A 22,024-nucleotide genomic window follows, 5' to 3' on the forward strand; every position below is an offset into this window, starting at 1 on the left:
AAAACGCTCCTAAAACCTCAAAGGCTCTCGCAACACAAAAATAGGTCAGCACGTTCACCCCAAAGGGTTGAACTTTTTTTTAGTTCAGTAATAATTATCAGTCATGTTTGTAAAATCACACATATTGACGATCAATTTAAGACAATTGCAAACATCTGATTTTATTTTGGAACACAATCATTAATTTCTTTGCTAATTTTCTGACATGTGGACCAAACCAGGACCGGAATCATGATACCGGTCAACACATTTTCACTAATTTCACATCTGCCCTTGTTTTGTTCTCTAGCATGGGTTTTAGGTCAGGTTTTAATAATAATAATAGGCGTGTTGGTGGTCGACTAGTTAGCATGTCCACCTCAGAGTTTAGAGGTTGTGGGTTTGATTCAGGGTACTCCGCTTTCCTCTCACATTCCAAAGACATGCACGGTAGGCCAATTGAGCGCTCCAATTTGTCCGTAGGTGCGAATTGTTGTTCATCGATGTGTGCTCTGCGATTGGCTGGCAACCCCTTCAGGGTGTCCCCCGCCTAAAGACTGCTGGGATATGCTCCAGTATGCCCTCGAGCGGATGAAGCAATCCAGAAAATGAATGAATGATAATACTAATAATTTATCTACATTTAATATGTAATAAAGTTCAGTTCTGGAAAGTCCCGAGGTGTTTGTGCGGGCCTCGCTTGAGCCGTGCCACCTCCTCGCGGTGGACGGCCTCCCGGCAGAAGGGTGCCGCCTCCATTTGGAGAAGCTTTGTCTTCAGGTTCTCCACACTCCTCTCCAGCTTCTGCAGGTTGCCGCTGTCTCCGTTGGACTGCTGCAGATGCTCCCGAGACGTTCTTCGTCTTGCTCGGCTCTTCGCAGCGCCGCCCAGCCACCGGGACGGAGGCTCAACCACTGAGGGCGCCTCCTCCGCATCTCCTGCGATGACCGGCTCAAAGTCAAGGGCCATGCATGCTTATGGCGCTCACACATAAATCCACTTCGGCAGCATGGCAAGAGCCAGAGTCAACAGCGAAAAGAGAAAGTCAGTGAAAAGTTAAAAGTCAAAGGTGATGGCAGTAGTAAAAATCAACATCAAAATAGTCAAAAAGTCAAAGTTGGAAAGTACGCATTTCCCTTCGAGACTACCCCAATCGCAAGCAAGTGTTGACGCTACTGTTTCATTTTCAAGTTTCAACCACCCTGGTGAGGATCAGCAGCTTGTTCAATGGCCAGACGGACGCACTTCATATACTAGCACTCTCTAACCCTAAGCCACCAGTCATGGGTGACAATAGTTTTGGGTTACAACCTTGAAACTATTGGCAGCGGAAAAAAAGGAAAAATCAGCTATCCACTGAAGCTGCAACAAGCAACCGCACTTTAGCGATGGGCGACCAACCACACATACTCTTACTACGTTGCATTTTTTGAAGACGTCAAATCCCGTCCGAGACTTGTCAGAAGCCAAGCGTACCCGGCTCATTGCCTGTGTGGGCGGCCAGGTTGCGACCACCCAGCGTCTGCTCGAGCACCCTCAGGTGCTCTTTGAGTGCTGGGATGGAGTGTGCCTCCTGGTCCAGAACGGGCCACTCCAGGAACTCCAGGACCTCCTCACCCAGCAGGGTCTCCAGGACCTCGCTGTGGCGGGTGGCGTCCTTTACCAGCGAGTTGAACGACGCTGACAGACGCTTCATCTCGGCCGACGCATGTTTCATTTCCCCCCACAGCTTCCCGTCGAACGCCTCTGGGGCACCGTCCTGGGCCTCCGGCGGCCGCACGCTCGACTCCAGAGCCGTTGTCCGCCTCTGCTCTGACGTCATCCACTCCTTCACCTGACAATTAGACAATTAGAGTACGTAAACCACAAAGGCCCCCTTGACTGAATGTCGTGTGGTTAAGCCATCGTGAAAGGACTTCCTTTAAGAGGAATCATCAAAAATATACTCAAGTGGAAAGGCAAACAGTATATGTCCTCGCATCCCACCAAGTAAAATGTAACACGATAATCAGTACAACAAGCAGTCCGGCCCTGATGCGGCCTGAAAACGTTTCACAGCGGCCACAAGATGACAGCAAAGCAAGACATGCTCCACACACACTGGCCACAGCGTAGGTCCGCTCCTTACGCCATACCTGCTGCAAGCCTCTCTGGAGCGCCTCCACGGCCGCCTCCCGGTCCTGCTCCTCCAGAGTCAGACGGTTCTCATTGGCCAGCTCTGTGGCATTGGTCACGCCCACCTCCAGCCGGGCCAGCACCTCGTCGAGATGCCCACAGTCACACTGGGACGGCGAAGGTGACGACGTGTTGTTCTTGTAGAGGAAGCTGTAGAGGTAGTCCATGTCCACGTCCATTTCGTGCAGCCGCCAGCCCTGCCGGCTCAGGTTGCCCGCCAGCTGCTCCACGCGCTCCAGCACCGCCACCTTGGCCGCCTCCATTTCCAGGCCTGTCTCCATGAACAGCACCTGGCAGGCGCGCGCCGTGCCCTCCAGGCGCTCACCCAGCGCCCCGGCGTCAAGGCGCAGCTGCTGGACGCCGCCCCGAGTCGCCGCCAGGTCCTCCGCCAACTCGTCCACCTGAACGGGCAACACAAACGCCGTACTGCCTTGCGAATAGCAAAGACGAGAAGCCACGCCACATTTGGAAAACAAATCAGCAAGTCAAACTATGAAAGGAATAGTCAAAGATCAGCAGCAGAAACAGCCAAAAAGTACATGACAAAGAGTGAAGAAAAAATAAGTCATAATGGTAAAAAAAAGTGACAAAAAAGCAAAAATGGAGTCAAAAAAATCGAAAGACTCAACATTAACCCCGTTTACAAATTCTAAAAGTCAAAAAGTAGATGAAAAGTGACTAGTTCAGGCTATAGGTGGCGCCAAACACAGAAAAGAATGGGCAGCTAACCCTGACGGTGGTGTTGAGCACCATGTTGTCCAGACGCCCGATGGCTTCCCACACGGCTGACGTCTGCGATATTGCCAGCCGCACTTCCCCCAGGGGTGCCTCCACTTCGGCTTCTTGTTGCTCTCCCTGCTCCTGCCCCACCGCCTGGCCCAGCTTGAGCTCTGCCAAGGTGGTGTTCATGGCCTGCAGGCTGACCTGACGGCAACAAGTCCAAAAGTCATCGGTGTGAAAAGCCACAAATCAGGTTTGCAAAAGTTCATGGCTCAAAGAAACACTCCCAAAAGTTGGAGAAAGGAAACGATACCATGAGATAGCTCTTGACGTTGCTGATGTTGTGGTGCAGCATCACCTGCTGGGAGCGCAGGGCGCTCTCCAGCCACCTGTGCAGTGTTGCCACCTGCTGGACGCTCTGCTCCACCCTGGCGTTCAGTCGTTGCTCGAAGTCGGCACGCTCAGCCCGCTCCCGGCGCTGGGCGGCCTCCAGCTCGGCCGCGTCTCGGGTCAGGTCATCCAGACGCCGGCCGAGCTGCTCCAGCGAGCGGTTGAAGAGCTGGAGGGAAGGCTGCAACTGCAATGTCAGCACCGCCACCATGTGGGGGAGAGCCACCTCCGCTGCGGGGACTGTGGAACCAGATGCTGGCTCCGCCTCCTCGTATATGCCTGAAGAGCACACAAAAAGGCCTTGATTCATATTTATTTTCATTATGATCTTGAGAAACGTTTTCCTCTTTTGTGATTTTTATTCTTTAAAAAAAAAAGACAATTTATACCCCTAGTTAAAGATCTGACAGATGGTGAGTCGCGATGAGAATCGGAAAGCGGTTCCGTTAGAGAGCCGCTTCGCAATAATTTGATTGTCCGCTTGCCTGACGAGCCACTCATTGATTCCTCTCATATTCCCGTGAAGTGCGCAAAAAAGCAACGAGCGCACCGGCACCTGGATTCGTCTATTTGTCAAATGAGAAGAGGACGTCAAGCAAACATTTGGTACATTCGCACTTACCGGGACGAAGGTGCTCTGGCTGCTTGGGTTCTCTGGCAGGTTGTCGCATGTGTTCCTGAGTCCAGACATGAACGGGACGCTGTGTGAGGTTGCCCTCCTCGACACGGACATGGGCAGAATTCTGAGCAGGGTCCCTATCCTGGACCTGGACGGGATACTGTACGTGGGAAGGCTGCTGTGTGGGGTCCTGATCTTGAACTTGGACAGGCTGCAAAACTTGGTTTGGATGCTGAGCGTGGTCCTGATGCGCAACATGTGCCTGATGGTCTCCATTTAGTCTGTGGGTGGGATTTTGAGCGCGGTCCTGCCTTGGTCTGTAGGCGAGATCTTGAGCACGGTCCTGGTTTGGTCCGTAGACGGGATCTTGAGCGCTGTCTTGTTTTGGTCCATAGGCGGGATCTTGAGTGCTGTCGTGGTGTTGAGAGTGGACCCGATTGTTTGCACGGACAGGAAGCTGAGCATGGCTGATGTTGACTGAGCCCTGGTGGTCGTTCTGCTGTCTGTTTGGGTCGCTGTGCTGTTGCTGGGAAAGTATGCCTGAAAGACAGATCCAGTTTATACGTGTGTACATTTTCTGTGTACCTATGGCTTACATTCTTCACATGCTTTACATATACTGAGGACATAAATTGCTGCAGTAGTTTCGGAAATAGTCGGGGGTTTCATCCTACCCCAGGGTTAGGGTTCAGATTGTAGTCCACTTTTTCGGCAGTTATTCGAATCCCACTTGTGACATTAGCTTAAGGGAACGTCGATATTGTTGGGCAGTGGCACGGCAAGGGGAGGCTTTGTAGAGGACCTCAAACTGCAAAAGTGTGGACTTGCGGTTTAATACTCAAGTCGACGCTTGAAAGCGACTTCTGGTAGCGAATTCTTTGAGCGTGGGAGTACGGACAAGCATGTAATCACAAGTTTGAGATGCGAGTAGTCTGGCCTTGAGCAAGGTAAGATATCAGCAGGGATGTGCGCACGGTCCAAGGTGCTGTTTAGGTCAGAACCAAATGTTCAAGGCTGACTTTTTTTGGCGTTCACGTTGAGAAACCACCCGCCCGTAATCGGGGTCTGAAAATAGTGCAGGATCAGGCTGGCTTTAATAGTGAAGAAAAAAAAAAGCAAAAAAAAAGCAAAAGAACTTGCACATGGAGTCACGCTGGCTGGATTTCATGACTTGGAGTTCCTCTGATTGTGTCCAGCGTCTCTGCAAAGGTGGATAACTTTGGGTCAGGAAGTGCTTTGAATCAGAGATGTGGTGGGAGCGAGCGGGTCGCGTCGGGTTACTTCTGACTTTCCAGCCATTTTCATTATTTCCCAAGCACAAGGCATCTAGCGAGAGGCGTGAACGCGAGAGAATTGCTCCTTTGTCCAAATGTAACGCGACCGCAATGGGGTACCGCCATGGGCAACGGCGAAGAACGCCCGCGATGGGCAACCGAAACGAACGACTGAGATGAACGACCGCGACGGGCGATCGTGATTGGCGACCGCTCATCCATACCAGCAGCATGGGGAAAGGCGGCCACTCTCTGGACTTCGGAGCTCGTCGAGTCGTTCTGTGCATCAGCCACTGTCAAAGACAAGTTGACATGTTCCCATTTAGTTTGTTTCGAAATCTGGTCAACGTGTAAAAGCACAAACGGGACAATCACTTGAGCTAGCGAGGCCCGATATAGTCCTGACAGGAAGTCACCTTTTTTGACATCCGGCTCCTTTTCAGGATATCCTCCTCCGGACTCCAAGCAAACATTACTCTTTCCCACAAAAGAAGGCTGTACGAAATTAAACTGCTACTAGATACCGATAGACTCAAGACTCAAGTCGGGGACAAAGAGAAAAGCAATAGAATTTAAAATAGAACCCAATGGATACAAACGCCCTGTTCAGAGAAACTTTTTTAGCCCCATGTTTTGACTGACCATGCGTGTGTGCGTGTTTCGTGTCAACGTCACAGGCAGAAAATACATTTTCTTAAAAAATCAATTTTAATCGCCGAAAAAAGTGTACACGAGACGTTTTAGGTGAATAATAGTACCTTGATGGTAATACTTTGACTTACTGCCTCCTACAATACAGAATGGCGGCAAAATATTCTTGGACCAATCCTCAAAGAGAACCTTGAGGAACCCCTAAAGTTCATTTTCAACAATTTGACCGTTCGATTTTAAAACGTAAACGGTTCTAAAATGATGGAAATGGACCCCAATCACCTCTAAAGGACATGAGTCGTACCCGTAATCGTGTTTTCAAACGGGCCTGTGTGATTTGTTGCAGCCAATCACCGAGCACAAATCACAATAACAGGAGGCAATCGATATTGGACTCGGACAACCGCGCACATTGAAAAGATGTGACGCTTGACAGCTTGTTGCTATGACGATGCTACGGAAGAGAAGAAGTCACCCGTGTCGTCGCAGTTGTCTCCTCCGTGACCCGGACAACATCTCCACAACAGAGCCGTGGTCACCTTCCGCTCCTGCTTGTAGAGCGGCCGAGTGGACAACTTGTACCTGCGCACACGCACGCACAGCGAGAGCGTGGAGGAGCGCGTCTCTGCTGCTGAGGTTCGGGGCGCCGAGCCGCGGGCGCCTTTTGGTTGCGAGGCTTACATGACCAGATGACAGTCCGGTGTTCCGCTGGGACACGGACTTTGGGACTTGATGGTGTATTTCTCCATCCCGCACGCTGCCGCCACTGTGACCATACGCTTCTGCACAAATGCACACCAGTTCCTGCAAAAGGTACACGTGAAAAACATTTGCGGGGGTTCATTGTGATTATGGCGGCAACACTCGGATCCAAACGCTGCATATAGTTTGAACAGCTTGGCTAAACGTGTCGAAACACGTGACTTCGGACTTTTATTCCTCCGTTGTTTCCTGCGCTTCCTTTTGGAGGGGCATCACGGGGAGGAACAATCCCACACTCAAACCACTCGACAAATGTTTTGATGGGTTCGGCAGAGTAGAAGCTGCCGCTTCAGTATTTCAAACGTTGCCATCATTCAAAGTCCGATGACTGAGAAAGCAGAGGAATGTCATTGTTTACAATGTTGCTTTCCTGCAGAGATCAAGCGGGAGACAATTTCCTGTCATCTTCTAGTGGCTGAGTGGGTGTCAACCCTTTGGAAGCCAGCAAAAGCCACACGAAGAGTCCTTTGGGGTTTCCGTCCATTCCTCAAGGTTGCCGTGTCCTCCGCGAGGCACCGCCAAAACACGTCGGTCGCGGCGACATCCACTCTTGGTTTTTAGTCCAAACACCTGATGCAGAGTGACGCACACGTCAACACACGAGTGAGCGCCTCCCCTCCCTCCAATGACTGCAAATGTCATCAGTGTTTTGAGAAGAATGCGGGGGGCTTGGAGGCACTTCTCAATCGCACTTCTGCTCACTACGGTTGGGGCTGAGCTCGAGACCAATCGACCCTGGACTGCTCCCACTCACATTCACCCCTCCGGATATATTTTGTTTTCAAGAACGCAAACATGCAATTTGCGCAAGGTAGGACGAGGAAAAATGAAAGGCTCCGCAACAGAATCGAACAGGGACTTGATAACTGTGAGGCAGACGTGCTCACCACTAGAGTGTCCAAGTTCAGGATTAAGTTGAGCCGAGGGTGGCACAGGAGCACGATTTCAACCTGATGAACCCCCACGGCAAGAGCAGCTGCATCAAGCGCTGTGACGGGCGGGCCTGTCTAATACCCGGAGGGAGGCTCGTAAAGCCTCGCTGTGGGTGGCAATCGTGAGCGAGACGCCAGCAGTCAAAACATGCAAGGACTTCCTGCTTCCTCACAGTCGTGGCGCCACACGCTTGGAATGTCAGCAAACAACAACGCTCGGGTTCCCAGTTGCAACTTGGGCATGAAAGATTCATCACTAACAGCGTCGTCTCCTGGACAGTGCGAAAAAAGGAACATCCTGATTGGATGCTGAGAGACATCCCAAAGTCTATTGCGCAATCAACAGGCAGCAGTTCCCGGGGTCCGAAATGCACAACACCCTGAGGATGCTGTTGTCGACTCGATGGACTCACCCGCTTCGGGCTGGGTAGTTCCCTCCTATTGGGGGGGTCTCCTTGGTGGCACCTATGACGCTTACCGTGCCCCCCCGATCCCCTTGCTCGTCCTCCTCCCGCTCCACCTCGGGGTCTCGGGCCCTCACGTCGCCACGAGTGTTCAGCACAAAGGCCAGAAGCACAAGCAGAACCTTCACGTCTCTCATGACTGCTGCTTGAATGAATGGGGGCTCGTGCGCCTGCCACCTTATTTTAAAACCAAGGAGGAGGGGCAGCGGGATAGGCAGGAGAGGAGGGGGAGGTCACGCCCACACAGGAAGTGACATTTTAAGAAATCTTATCATGAGCTAACGTTCAAGACGTTAAAGTTTTATCTTTGGAAGTTGAAGGTGACGAGACAAGATGCTGCTCTTGGCCAGTTGCGTTTGTGCCATCGTTGCAACTTCAGTTCCCATTAACAACTGTTTATGTTTACAATGTTGAGATGGTGTCAAACCGGGGTCATTTCTTTGGTTCATTTGTCACTTGCTGCTCTACTAAAGATGATGCAAAAAATGAAAATGCCACAATGCAGTTGCATTTTCACAAGCCAGTCTACTGGTCCAAGTCAAGCGAGAACTTCTCATGGTCTATTATGACCAAGGCAAATGACTCACGTTCTGGTGACGGCGCTCTCTAGAGGTGGGGGACTTCACCCAAAGAAGGTTCTCAGAGGCCTTTGTATTCAAAGCTGTTACCTGATATCTGGAGGCATTTCCTCCTCCTGCTGCTCCTCAGCTTACTCCTTGTTCCTTCCTCCTTGGAAACAAATCCATGGTCCTTTTTCTCTCCCTCCATCTTCATCCTCTTCCTGTGGTGCGATAAGGACGCAGGAAATCCACGAGGCCGCTTCCTGTCACGCTCTTGATGGAGAAAAGACATTGAAAGACAAGTTCAACATCCTTCATGCGATTGAGGAAGAAAAGTAGAACAACAAATTTGCTTACATTTCAACACAAAACATACGAGACAGTTCAAACCGTTTTGCTTCTCTGGCCAACATAAGAAAGATAAAGGATTGTTGGCAGCAATTGGAGTTGATTGTCTTCCATTGATGTTGCCAGATTTGCCTAGCTCACCCAAGTGCAGCAGAAGGGAGTGTTCCTGTCGAAATGACTTTTCTAAGGTGTGAGAGTGTGTCACTTCCGAGGATTGTTGCAGACGAGGCCTGGTGGGGGCCCTCGGGGACTGAAGAGAAAGTGACAGCTGACTGCAGGCAAATTACAAAACAAACATTCACATTGAATTCCATCAAACAGAGCTGAGTTGTGAATTTTTAACAACTGGGCGCCACAGTTAACGCATTGCTACCATGGCAACCTAAAAGGGTACTGCACCTTTTAAAATAGATCCCGATGATGCGTTTTCAAAATATGGCCAGGAGACGGCAGCACGCTCCCATACATTACGTCAGACAACGCGCCTGCGACAAAGATTGAAGAACAACGGCGTAAAGGCAGCCACTATCGTGTATATTATGCAACGGTATTTATTAATCAGAGCTACGTCCACATATTAATCCATTTGTCGGGACTTCCCACAGGATCATTCCCTAGTCGTGTCGAAGCTGTGGGAGGTAGTCGCTGATGGTGTAGGGGTACACTTGCTTGTCTTGAGTGCCGACACCGTGAGTTCAATTCCCACATATGAATGTGAATGTTTGTGTGTGAGTGACGGTGTGAATGTGTGTGTGAATGAAGACAGGAAAAAAAAGAAGCTGGGGGATGGTTGTCAGTGTCTACGCATTGAGACTGCGCAGAAGTGCCATCAACTTCTCGTCTGCTTCCGCAGTTGGAATCCAGCAGTCTTTCTCCGTTGCACATCATAACAACAATTACAAGTAAGAAAGCAAAGCCGAATGATCAATTCTGGAAGTGCACAAAATATGATAGACTAAATGTTTCCATTTGCACGTTTTAAAATAACGTCGAATAAGTGAAAGCATAGTTGTGACAAACATGCCGATGACGTTATTTTAGAGGAGGGTAGGGTCCTTTTGGGTAAGCTAAGGTAAGATCAAACGTGCTCGTTGATCGGATGGTGTCATGCGAACAAATTCAAAATGTAAATGATGTGTTTCGTGGCTTCGGTTCTTTTCCTGTTCATTTTGCTGCTTAGCAGTCGTCCAAATGCAAAGAATGCATCGGGCTCAAAGTTGTTTAAGTGAACTGGCGATACGCGCACTTAAACATTTCTATATCATTCTGGGGTCAACTACTATTGCATTTATATGCACATTGTTTAGATAAAAAAAAGTTTAGATAAAAAAGACATTAAAAAAATTAGATTTTAAAAAAACTGTCAAAACATTTTCGACCTGCAAACAAATAAATTGTGCCATTGTTACAGTTTGTCACTTATTTGACGTTCTAATCATTAGAATGTAATGCATAATCTGTTAAATTGATCGACAGTCGTGTTTTACAAAGAGTAGCAGTCACCATGACTCAGCAAATCTGGGCGTTGCTGGAATGGTTCTCTTCGACTGTAACATTTTAATTGTAATCAAGTGCACCTTTCAATATTTTTTCGGAGTTAAGTATATTTCTACAGCCCCATTTATTGTCAAAGTAGTTGTCAATTAATTTGATAAACAATTAGTTTTCAATCAAACCGTTTAACATCACCTTCAAACATTTTGCGAGTAGCAAATTTTGCTGCGCCCTCCCAATCAAAGGACAATCAAATGCTGTGCCGCCCATTTTAAACGTGATTAGTTAAAGAAAGAGTCACACGAGTGCCGCAATATCCGGGGATTACTTTGGATTTCACCGCAGCCGAACTAAAGGACAGATGAATTGTTTTCATTCATTTGTCTTTCCTCACATCGACTTGACCAAGAAGATGTCCAGCAAGGTCGCCGTGGTTACGGGGGCCAACAAAGGCATTGGCAAGGCCATCGTGCAGGCGCTGTGCAAGGAATTCCAGGGAGACGTATACCTCACCGCCAGGGATGGGTACGTCTTTTCACACGCTGCACATGTGGCCGCCTCAACTTCAAAAATCATTTTGACCACCCCTTCTGGGCAGGGGGCGTGGGGAGGAGGCCACAGCATCCTTGAGAGCAGAGGGTTTGAAAGTCAACTTCCACCAGTTGGACATCAATGAAATCAGCAGCATCGCGAAGGCTGCCGACTTCTTCAAACAAAAGTACGGCGGCGTGGATGTGCTCGTCAACAACGCCGGCATCGCTTTTAAAGGTAACTTGTCGAAAAGAAACCTTGAAATTAATTTACAAAATTTGATGGTGACCCAAACCCGTGTGCACACACTTGAAAATATTTGCTGCTTAGTGAGATTCGGCCTTTTGGCACAAGGATTGTGGGTGCCGGTCTGAGCTCCACTCTCCTTGCTTTCAGTTCTAGTTGAAAACATTTCTCTCTAAAATTGGATCGATCAATTATTATTATTATTTTCTCCTTCTCCCTTCTTTTTGACTTGTGCGACTTGTAGTGCGAAAAATGCGGCCGTTGTCCATCATGGGGCAACTCGCTAATTCTCACACAGTTTTGAAATGCCGTTTACCCAGTAAAGTACCAACTCTTGTTTTTTTGTTGAGTGTTCCTTTTTGCCGTCCACATTCAGTGGCCGACCCAGCGCCGTTTGGCACGCAGGCCGAGGTGACGCTGCGGACCAACTACTTTGCCACACGGGACATGCTGACCCACTTCCTGCCGCTCATCAAATGCGGAGGTACGGAGCCGCACGCTTCTCTGAGCTCACATTGAAGGTCTGAGTTCCTTGAAACTCCACGCTGCTTCTGCCTTTTTCAGGCCGCATAGTGAATGTGTCGAGCTTTGTGAGCGTGCGCAGCCTGCACAAGTGCAGCGAGGAGCTGCAGAAACGTTTCCGCAGCGACGACATCACCGAAGACGAGCTGACAACACTCATGACGCACTTCGTCGAGCTCGCCAAGGACGACCGGCACAAGCAGGCGGGATGGCCCGACACGGCCTACGGAGTCTCCAAGATCGGCGTGACGGTACCACACCCCACCATTTGAAAGTTTTGGGGATTGGAATTTGGACAAAGACTTTGGAACACACAATAAAAACGGCGGGACACCTACAGAATGTGAATAGTTAAGAAAAGGTGGCGTGATGATGAAACTATTTGGACAAATACAACGTAATAAAGGCCGGAGTAGCGTGGAGTGGAGACAAAAGTACTGGGACACCTGTGGTGAGATGTTAAGACAATGTCAGGGGAGACAGTACTGGGACAGAAAATGTGTAAAAAAAAAAATGGTGGTAAAAGTATTGGGAATCAAGGGGAACAGAAAATGGGAACCAAAAGAGTTGAGACGCAGTCAATGAAAATGCGTCCTATAATCAAAATTAGTCAGGTGAAGTGAAGAAAAACAAGAAGTTGGGACAAAAGCACGGAGACATGCGCAAGAACAAAACGTGTAAGTGGTGTATCGGACATAAGTAATGAGACACCTAGTGAAAAGAGGACAAAACGTATTCGGGCTCATTAGAACTCAATCGAAGGGGGAAAACAGGGTTTCTACAAAAGTATTGGGACGTATGCAGAAAGTGAAGGGTGGGTAAAGATAATGATGACAGAAGTCTGGGGAGTAAAGAAAGAAGGCTTTGGTCAAAAGTATTTGAAGGGTTGGAATTGGGGGGTTAGATCACCAAATGATTCCCGGGCGCGGCACCGCTGCTGCCCACTGCTCCCTTCGGGGATGGGTTAAATGCAGAGACAAATTTCACCGCACTGGACTGTTGTAGGGATACCTCACGTGTAATACCTCAACGGGTTCTTGACTAGTGATGTTTTGTTGTCTTGTTTTTCTGTATGCTTGCTCAATCAGACTCTGTCCATGATCCACGCGAGACGTCTGTCCAAAGAGAGAGCAAACGATCAGGTAACGAGCACGCGTGAGCAAGACTGTCAGAACGCCTCTTGACGAACGCTTCTGTTCAGATCCTGGTAAACGCGTGCTGCCCCGGCTGAGTGCGCACTGACATGGCGGGCTCCAAAGCCCCCAAGTCTCCTGAAGAAGGCGCTGAGACGCCCGTCTTCTTGGCTCTGCTTCCCGTCGGAGCTTTGGAGCCTCACGGCAAGTTTGTGTCGGACAAGACGGTCCAGACCTGGTGAAGTCCGCTGTGTCACCATCTGGAAAACAAAACGCTACTCTGAACAGTTACAAGAGAATAATCAATAAATGTGAAACAAGAACGTCCGATGTGCGAAACGTGGCAAGCCATCTTGCGTGAATAAAGACAAGAATGATTTGAAGCAACCTTTGTGAGTTGATTAAGCAGTGCAAACACCGATTTCTTGTTTGACAACATTTCACAACTCAATCCAAAAATGCCAGCAATATGGTCAAAAGTCAAGTCAGCTACGTTGAGCTCTAGTGACACTCGGTGGTCATTGCGGGTATTTCATTTAAAATAAGATGCCTTGCCATGGCGGACGTGTGTAAAGCGCATCTGCCCATGTAGATAATCCTAATTGGTCAGCATGAGCGACGGAATAATCCTGCAAGATGCAAAACGACTGCCAGCCAACACAGTCACCATTCTAGCAGCACAGCAACACTCAATCGCCGCTCCATGCACGCACGCACTCGGTGGCTCACACAACCGCACACGTGCCAGTGCGAGGATGTTTGATGTCACTGACACTATCTGACCTCGACATCGTGTGTGGGGCAGAGAATCACATTCCAAAACTACGGACCTAACCCATTGTGCAGAGAAATCAAACCTATTAACATTTGCGCATGTCAAAGTGAAGCCTCAATGAATGCGAGCCGTCACCCAGACGATTGTATTAACGCCGCCTATGATTACATATCGACATTTTGATACAAGATGTGTTTGTATAATAACAAAAGCGCAAAACCTTGAGAGCAACCTTCCAGTCCCTACATGTCTTTTGGTGAGGAAACAAGTTTTATTAGGCCAGCGTAAGAAGAACAAAGCCTCTTAAAAAAGGAACAACGTGAGATAAATCAAACATTTTGTTGAGCCGCTGCAGTTTGTGGTGACCGCCAGATGTCAGGAGAGCAGCGTTCAAGCACAGCGATAGCACGACCCGCACCCGATGCGGATTTCTCGCTTCGGGAAGCCTGTTGGGATTCTCATTCCAAAGAAATGCAGTGGCGAAAGGGTCCAAAGACGGTTCCAACGACTAAAACAACTTGTTGGGCCGCACTTATGTCATGGCGCCTTAGTAAGCTCAAAAACAAAATTAGCAAAGTTAATTAATTAATTAACTAACTAATTAATTAATTAGAGGGCTTGTGCGTGCAAGTCAAGTCTGTGTTGGACATCTTGGAAACTCAAAAGTGTCTTTGCTGTGGCGTGCAAATGTGTCTTTTTGGAGACGATGAAGCGTCGCGGCGAGTCTTTTCTACCCACGGCAAGCTTCACATAACCCGAGTTTTGTAATTGGAGCGCTGCGGCGCCACTGAATGTCAAGCAGCCTATAAATAGCCTTTTATTAGCAAGCCCGACCAAGAGACGACGGCGTCGGCGCAAAACGTTCACAAAGTTTTCTTGACGCCACGAGATCGTCGCACGGCCTTAGAAGCTAGCAAGAAAGTCACTGGTGACACCTCGAGAAGCTGCTCCATCCTTTCAACGTTCGTCTTGTGAGCAGAAACAGAAATGAGCTGCAGCGGCCACATTGTCATGAACAAAATCACTCGGCGGTGAAAAGTCGAAAAAAAATTATCCCCCAAAACCTGTCTTAGCAATTGTGTGTATCTGCACAAACAGCTTGAAAAATTCAAGAATTGGTCAATTTTAATTCCAGGGCTCTTACCTTGTCAATCTTGCGCAAGGGTTTTCTGTCTGGTTTGCACAGCCGACATGAAACGGCTTCATCCTCGCCACACGGAACCTGATAAGAGAAAAGTCTTTCGCAGCGCGTCTTGCAGCCAAACAAACAAAACAAGCAACGTGCCACCCTTGGCTCGACACCGAGCGGCTCTCGAAATTCACATTTGCAAAGGAGCAAATTTTCACGTTTGCGTCATTGTCATTTGATGCCATCACGTGGCCCCAAAAGTTAAATTGGCGCACGGCGTGAGCACACAATTACAAACGCACAACAAAGTCCCCAAATTGAACAGCAAGTCAAGTGCTTCTTTTTTTTCTTGGGGGGGCTTATCTTGCGAGCAGCTTGGGGGACGGTCTCCGTTGCGTAGACACACAGAGTGCGCGGCGAGGCACGGTGAGGATACAACATAGACATTTATTTCTTGTTTCAACAGCCAGCCCGCGCGGTAGCGCCACTCGTCAAATCAGATGAGAATCAGTCAGATGAGCGCTTCCTTCTCTCCTTGTGTCCTATACTCTTTGTTTGTCCAGTGCACGCCGTAGTGACCATTGCCATTGGCAACTTTTGAAAAAACAAAGGGGAGCGCGTGAGAACACACGCACGCACACACGCGCACTCACACACTGTGGTTCTTGGCTGCCAAGTCGTCAACACCGTGGCCATCTTGGCGTTGACAAGCACAAAGCGAGTGTGACGGCGTTCGTCATACAAAAACAAGGGGAAAAAGAAGAAAAAAAAAGACGTACATCATTTCTGTTCTTCAACTTGGTCACTTTTAGAATTCCATATATTTATATCCATATATCATGTTTATATATATTCATATATTCTTTGTACAGTGAAAACCACCATGGAGCGACGGGCTATTTGGTATCTTTTTTGTCGTGTTTTAAAATAAATGAATTTCCATTTTTTTCATTTTCATTGTAGCCATTTTGTGCGTGGCTAGAACCAGACAATGATTTTTCTTTTGTCCAACGAGAGCGTCTTTTGAGGTCTGATTATTGGTCTGGCTCTCGTAGTAAGTGAGTGTGCGTGGCCTTACCGGCTCCGCCCACGCCAAGGTTGAGGAAGCAAACAGTTTCTCTGGCCTGTGCCACCAGCGGGCCGCCACATGGGGCGCCGCAGCCTTCCTCGTGCCGCCTCCGCACCGAGGCCCGGAGATGCTCCTGCGCTTTGTGCAGCAGCAGCCGCGCCAACTGCTGCTCCTCGCCTTGTCGCCGCCGCTGACATGACGCCGGGGATCGCTGGCCGGTGTCTTCTCGGCGGGGTGCGGTGCTGTTTGATGATATCGTTGCGGTTTGCATACAGAAAACCTCATCGTCGTGGCGACCCTGGAGGGACGACTCGATGGGGACATGGTCCGAGCGGTGGGTCGGGCTTCGCGGCATGCCGTCGGTAGGTGAGCGCGCAGTGACGGCAGATTGCATATTTAGCGGGCAACTGGAGAGAAAACAAGAAAAGAAGTCAGTTAAACTAAGCGACCCCTCCAAGGAGCCCTTCAACTCCTGGCACTGAGGAACTAGGGCAAAGATCAAAGCTTGAAAAGTGAAAATCAAACATTGAAAGGGTTGAGGAGCCAGGAGCGACGAGTATATATCCAATAGGGTGGAGAAGCAAAGAGAGAGGCAAAAAGACGGAGGAGGAGCAAGAAGCCGGAAACAAATGTTCGGGAACGACTTTTGAGTCGTGGCTATCGAGGAGCGCGGCTGGTGCAGCAAAGTTAGGGAAAGGGGATAAGAAATTCAAAGAATAAGACCAGAAAGAAGGAAACTAAGGAAACTGTGGCTCAAGGATTGAGACTCGAGGTGCAACGATCCTGTCTGGATCAAAGAGCAAATATCCAGGTGGAAAGCTGGTGGAGCACGGAGCAGTTACCGTATTTGCCGGTGTATAAGTCGACTCGGTGTATAAGTCGACCCCCTAAAATTCGACGGAAATTTACGATTTTATGATATATCCTTTGTATAAGTCGAGCTCAATTGTTGCATTATATTAAACTTCAAAATTCAATCAGAAATATGCGAAATTTATTGACGAAATGTGTTCAAATTCGCGAGTTTGTAGCGAGCGATCTATACGCCATTTGAAATATTATTTACTTCATGACCCTGTGATATTACGCGCCGAGAGACTAACAACAATGAACACTCTTAGAAACTGGTTTATTTTTAGTTAAGAAACTACAAATTATAATTATAAAGTGATTGCCGGTACATAGAGTTCAAAATTCGTCTTCATTGTCGCTACTTCCGAAAAGCTCGTTCCATTCGTTTTCGTTTAGTTTGTCGTCATAAAGGGCATCTTCTTGGTCTTCTCTATCCTGAGAGCGTTTGGTGAATATTTTCTAAGTGCCAACGGCTCTTGCGCCATAAAGAGTCCGCCCCGGCTGGTTCCCCATGTCGGCCAGAACAAGTGAAAATTCGGCCTCTTCCCCTGGAAGTCTGGCCAAGTTTGGCGAATATTTTCTAAGTGCCAACGACTCAACCGCCGTAAAGTGTCCGCCTCGGCTGGTTCCCCGTGTCGGCCACCACAAGTGAAAATTCGGCCTCTTCCCCTGGAAGTCCGGCCAAGTTTGGCGAATATTTTCTAAGTGCCAACGACTCAACCGCCGTAAAGTGTCCGCCTCGGCTGGTTCCCCGTGTCGGCCACCACAAGTGAAAATTCGGCCTCTTCCCCTGGAAGTCCGGCCAAGTTTGGCGAATATTTTCTAAGTGCCAACGACTCAACCGCCGTAAAGTGTCCGCCTCGGCTGGTTCCTCCAGTCGGCCAGAACAAGTGAAAATTCGGCCTCTTCCCCTGGAAGTCTGGCCAAGTTTGGCGAATATTTTCTAAGTGCCAACGACATTCATTTAGACATGGCGATTGAATGTTTACGTACCGGTAGTTATTGTCGTTGCTTGACGCGCGATGACTCGCACATTCGCTCAATACCCAGTACTTCCCCCTAGCAGTCATCATCACTGCCTGGCTTTCGATGTCCGTTATTGAGGTGAGAATATTTGAAATTGTTGCTGAGGATGCGTGTTAATGCGACGAACGCTTTATAATGATTCAGTTTCTCGCTGTTTGATGAGCCTGACGGACGCACACCCACGCACAATGAGATGCATGAGAAACGGCCTTGGTTACCATCACATTTGAAGCGATGAATACGAAGTTAAATTTTATGACTCGGTGTATAAGTCGAGGTCGATTTTTACGGTCGATTTTGGATCGAAAAAGGTCGACTAATACACCGGCAAATACGGTATTGACCGCAGAGGAAGACAGACAACAAATACATCGCTAATAAGGTGCAAGGCTCACGGACTGTAAAAACCTGTGGAGTACAAAGACTGAGGAACAAGGATGGCTGAGAGAGACTATCCGGTATGGCAATGATCCCCAACCTTTTTAGCACCACGGACAGGATTTTTGTCAGGCAATGTTTTCACGGATCAGTGTTTAATGACGTCACGATTTCTCAAAACAATTCTAGAAACTACAAATCAAAATTAAATGTTGAAAGCATCAATAAATCAAATAATCACCGACTGCACATTCTTTTTAGAAGTATTCTTCGCAAAAATTGTCCGTGTTTGAACTACGATCCCATTCCCTGGGAGTCGCTGATAGTATAGGGGTACACTTGCCTGTCTTGTGTGCCGACACCGTGAGTTCAATTCCCGCATACAACGGTGTGAATGTGTGTGACAAAAAAACAAAAACTATCCCATTTCAGCAAAGCAGATCAACCACAATCTTAAATGTCACCGCATTTTCAGCCAATCATACAGCGTGGCATCTTCAGAAGTGTCAGGGAGCCGATCTGAACACCGAGTGAATGTGGTGCCGCCACTCTCTGTGCTCCTACCCTTACCTATGGTCACGAGCTATGGGTCGTGACCGAAAGAATAAGATCCCGGATACAAGCGGTCGAAATAAGTTTCCTCCGCAGGGTGTCCGAGCTCTCCCTTAGAGATAGGGGGAGAAGCTTGGTCATCCGGGACAGACTCGGAGTAGAGCCGATGCTCCTCCACGTTGCGAGGAGCCAGATGAGGTGGCTCGGGCATCTCATCAGGATGCCTCCTGGATGCCTCCCTGTGGAGGTGTTCTGGGCATGTCCCACCGGCAGGAAGCCCCGTGTACGACCCAGAACGCGCTGGAGAGACTATGTCTCTCAGCTGGCCTGGGAATGCCTTGGGATCCCCCAGGATGAGCTGGACAAAGTAGGGAGTCCCTCCTAAAGCTGGTGCCCCCGCGACTCGACCTCGGATAAGCGGAAGAAGATGGATGGATGGATGGATGGATGGATGGATGGATGGATGGATGGATGGATGGATGGATGGATGGATGGATGGATGGATGAATATAATGCAAGTTATTTATACTTTCTTGTGCGGCCCCGTACCAAATGATCCACAAACCGGTACCGGTCCGCAGCCCAGGCGTTGGAGACCACTGTGGTATGGGACAGAGGGATAACAATCCAAGAGCAAGAGTTCAAGATCAAGGAGCGAGAATTTGGCTGATGAACAACGGAGGCTTGTGGAAAGACAATCTCATCAAAAAATAAGGAGTATTGATCACACACATGCGCGTCTTGGGAGCAAAGATCCATAGGCTTGAGTATTAGTGATTGAGGAATATCAAAATCGAAGCCTTCGTGATTTGAAAATAAGGTTCCATGACACTGCCAGGTCGATTTGAGAGTGATTAGGAAAGATTGCGGCACAAAGAAAGTCAAATTTTACGCTCTGCCGGTCATGTGACAGGAAATGAGCTCTGCGTCATTTTGATCGTCAGCTTGTCCATCTCACTGTATTGTCGCTTCTCCATCCCCAAGCGTGTGTGGCGGCGCCGCTTGTTGACGCTCAAAAGAGAACCTCACAGGCTTTTATCGTCGGCCGCAGCAGAGATTGTGAGGCGTCCCTGCAGAGATGACGCGCGTGATAAGGGAGGACGTTGCGGAGAGGAAAAGGCGAATTCCCGAGATAACATTGGCCGACGAATCCTGTCTGATGCCGGCCAGCGCAATCAGATGGAAAACAGGTGTCAAGTTCACATGTGCTGATTTAAGAGAGGCGCTGTGTGATGGACGCCGCGTCGCAAACGCCATGCTGTTCTTATCTTTCAGCAAGCTCATTTTACAAACACACAAAAACACTCACCCACAAAATCTAAACGCACAAAAAGAGGCACATATTGCAACGAAAATGCCAGCAGGGCATTTTTTTTTTTCCATTAGGCAAAGCTATGACTTAGCTTTATGAAGCTCCCTTCTCCTCCAAATGAGTTGAGGTGAAATAAATCAGAAGTGGAATTGGAGGTTTTCTCACCTGCCTGGCGCTTCAGCCTGGCGCTCCTTCTCAGTAGGCTCCGCCTCTTGGAGGTGCTGATACGCTGGACCAAAAGCCTTGGGACGTCCTCCTGGAATGGGCGGAGTTCTGCGAGTGGCTGACCAATGAGCCACTAGACTCTTCTGCTCCGTGCTGGGCCGCAAGAATAAAACCACAATGGTAATGACTGAGCATGAAAAGCCAATGATCATCTTCAAATGTGTGTGTTTGTGTGTCGTGTCTGCGTGCGCAAGAGTGGGTCAATTAAATACTGCATTTGTTTGTACATGTACAGAATGTGTATATGTGTGTGTGTGCGCGTGTGCGTGTGTACACACGTGAGCTTCAGAGTGCTTCTGGACAGCGTGAAGTCACACATGTTACTGTGGCGACATGCAGAATGACGTTTACAATATTGCTGGGAGAACACAAGAAGAAGGACAAGATTAAGAAGAAAACATCTCATATCATCATCATCATGGAGAGCATGAATTGGAAGATCTGGATGAAGAACAACTAGAATACAAAGAGGAAGTTGGGGAGGAACCGAATGCAGAGGCAGATGAACAACAAGAATGCTGATTATGATGGTGGTAGTGAGGAGGGGACCTGGTGCATTCTGATGTCGGCTTTGGCATTCCTGGTCTTGGAGTCTAATACGTTGATGACGTTTGTAGTGTAGTTTTTCACACTTCGATTTTCCTTCAGGTGAGCTTGAAGTTTCTCTCGCCGATGCCTCCACAAACACACACAGAAACATACAAATGTTTACATTGCAAAACACACACGCCCCCCCCCCCCCCCCACACACACACACACACACACAAACTACATCTGACAAACTCGGCCCGTTGACTGACTTGTTTCGGCAGTAGAGGGCGACACAGAGCACTCCCAGGAGGCCAATTGCCATGGCGATGGACGTGATGGACAGCAGCTGTCTCTGGTACACTTCTCTGCTCTCTGCACAAAAAATAGGGGAAAAAAATCCATCATCAACAGCAGTACATAACAACACTTTTTGCGAACAATAACACAACAAAATGGCGAATGGTGGACCTGAGACAAATTCCTTGGGAACACCCAGTTCAGGAATTCATTATTTCATAATTACATCTTTTAAAAATATTCTTTACAAGTCAATCAACCAAGTAATAATGAGATTAACGAATGATGACAAAAACTATTTTAGGAAAAGAAATGAAACACTTGATATGATGCTTACATTTAAAACACACACACGCATATGCGCACAAATGGCAATTGCACATGTTGGCAGCACCGCTTCCTCACTGTTCTGGAGGTTTCCATGGCAACTGCAGCACATTTGCATTGGAAGGAACATGTCTCTCTGTCCACACTTCAAACATCAACAATGTATAGGGAAGGCCAGACAAAAGGAGCTCTTACCCATGAACTCGATGCCCAGGTGGTCTGTGGGCAAAAAGACAGAGCGAGGATGTTAGCATCAGCATGTAGCATCAGCAGTGCACACATATTTGATTTGCAAAGTGAGGACTGAAGACAGAAAGTTGTATCTTCAACCGTTTTGTGTTGTTTCCATTGCTGTTGGAAGTCAGTCAGAGATTCAAGATGCGCTTCTTAATTTGATTTGAAACGTCTGAACACAGTATTCTATTTAGAAAGTCTCTGCCACAGTTTGTCATGATTCTTTTCTCTCAAGACTTTTGATTTTACTCTTGCATGATAATCTTGTGGCTTTAATTAGAAAATGAATGTGTTACCAGAGGAAGTAAATGGCTCATCTGTCAGGTTGCGCTGAAGCGGCCGCCCAACAAAAACCGTAAACAAGGTGCAGAAAAGCGTCTCGTTTCCCGCCAAGTGCCATCTTTCATTTCGCATGCAACACGTTCATTTAGTCGGCGTCCGGCCAACGCTGACGAATGAGCGCGTTGCTCTTGGGGTTACAAACTCAAGAGCGGGGGGGGGGGTGGAGGGGGACAAG

The 22,024-nt window shown here is 48.4% G+C and overlaps 3 protein-coding genes across 11 annotated transcripts in view; 1 reads left to right on the forward strand and 2 right to left on the reverse strand.

The window, feature by feature from the left end:
• Positions 1–135: 135 nt before the first annotated feature.
• Positions 136–9,423, reverse strand: LOC125978197 (multimerin-2). Of its 7 annotated transcripts, none has more exons than XM_068652586.1 (12): positions 9,274–9,423; positions 9,016–9,124; positions 8,635–8,799; positions 6,490–6,612; positions 6,284–6,390; positions 5,382–5,450; positions 3,887–4,423; positions 3,188–3,543; positions 2,884–3,078; positions 2,115–2,555; positions 1,456–1,813; positions 136–917 (listed from the first exon to the last, which is right to left on the reverse strand). In XM_068652586.1, exons 3-12 carry the CDS (start codon positions 8,649–8,651, stop codon positions 640–642), a joined length of 2,481 nt encoding a protein of 826 aa, XP_068508687.1. In that variant the 5' UTR covers positions 8,652–8,799; positions 9,016–9,124; positions 9,274–9,423; the 3' UTR covers positions 136–639. The 7 variants fall into 7 exon arrangements, with proteins under 7 accessions (XP_068508687.1, XP_049591301.1, XP_068508686.1 ...); XM_049735344.1 differs by having other exon boundaries at positions 9,016–9,146; positions 9,274–9,421; XM_068652585.1 differs by lacking the exon at positions 9,274–9,423 and having other exon boundaries at positions 9,016–9,212.
• A 217-nt stretch (positions 9,424–9,640) lies between these two features.
• On the forward strand, positions 9,641–13,183 carry cbr1 (carbonyl reductase 1). Its single transcript, XM_049735382.1, has 7 exons — positions 9,641–9,776; positions 10,781–10,893; positions 10,967–11,136; positions 11,522–11,629; positions 11,710–11,918; positions 12,756–12,809; positions 12,869–13,183. The coding sequence occupies exons 2-7, from the start codon at positions 10,781–10,783 to the stop codon at positions 12,896–12,898; spliced, it is 684 nt and encodes a 227-aa protein (XP_049591339.1). The 5' UTR covers positions 9,641–9,776; the 3' UTR covers positions 12,899–13,183.
• A 1,948-nt stretch (positions 13,184–15,131) lies between these two features.
• LOC125978202 (pro-neuregulin-3, membrane-bound isoform) overlaps positions 15,132–22,024 on the reverse strand; it is a 158,044-nt gene continuing 151,151 nt past the window's right edge. For 2 of the 3 annotated variants that reach the window (XM_049735354.2, XM_049735355.1), the window contains 7 exons: positions 21,469–21,492; positions 20,919–21,021; positions 20,668–20,794; positions 20,397–20,476; positions 20,059–20,211; positions 15,783–16,180; positions 15,132–15,400 (listed from right to left, as the gene is read on the reverse strand). In XM_049735354.2, coding sequence (XP_049591311.1) covers positions 15,354–15,400; positions 15,783–16,180; positions 20,059–20,211; positions 20,397–20,476; positions 20,668–20,794; positions 20,919–21,021; positions 21,469–21,492 — 932 coding nt within the window. In that variant the 3' untranslated portion in view covers positions 15,132–15,353. Of the gene's footprint in view, positions 15,401–15,782; positions 16,181–19,539; positions 19,652–20,058; positions 20,212–20,396; positions 20,477–20,667; positions 20,795–20,918; positions 21,022–21,468; positions 21,493–22,024 lie in introns of those variants that run through there. The other variant, XR_007484927.2, reaches the window with a different exon arrangement.

This window comes from Syngnathus scovelli, chromosome 12, assembly GCF_024217435.2.
Source record: "Syngnathus scovelli strain Florida chromosome 12, RoL_Ssco_1.2, whole genome shotgun sequence".
NCBI lineage: Eukaryota > Metazoa > Chordata > Actinopteri > Syngnathiformes > Syngnathidae > Syngnathus > Syngnathus scovelli.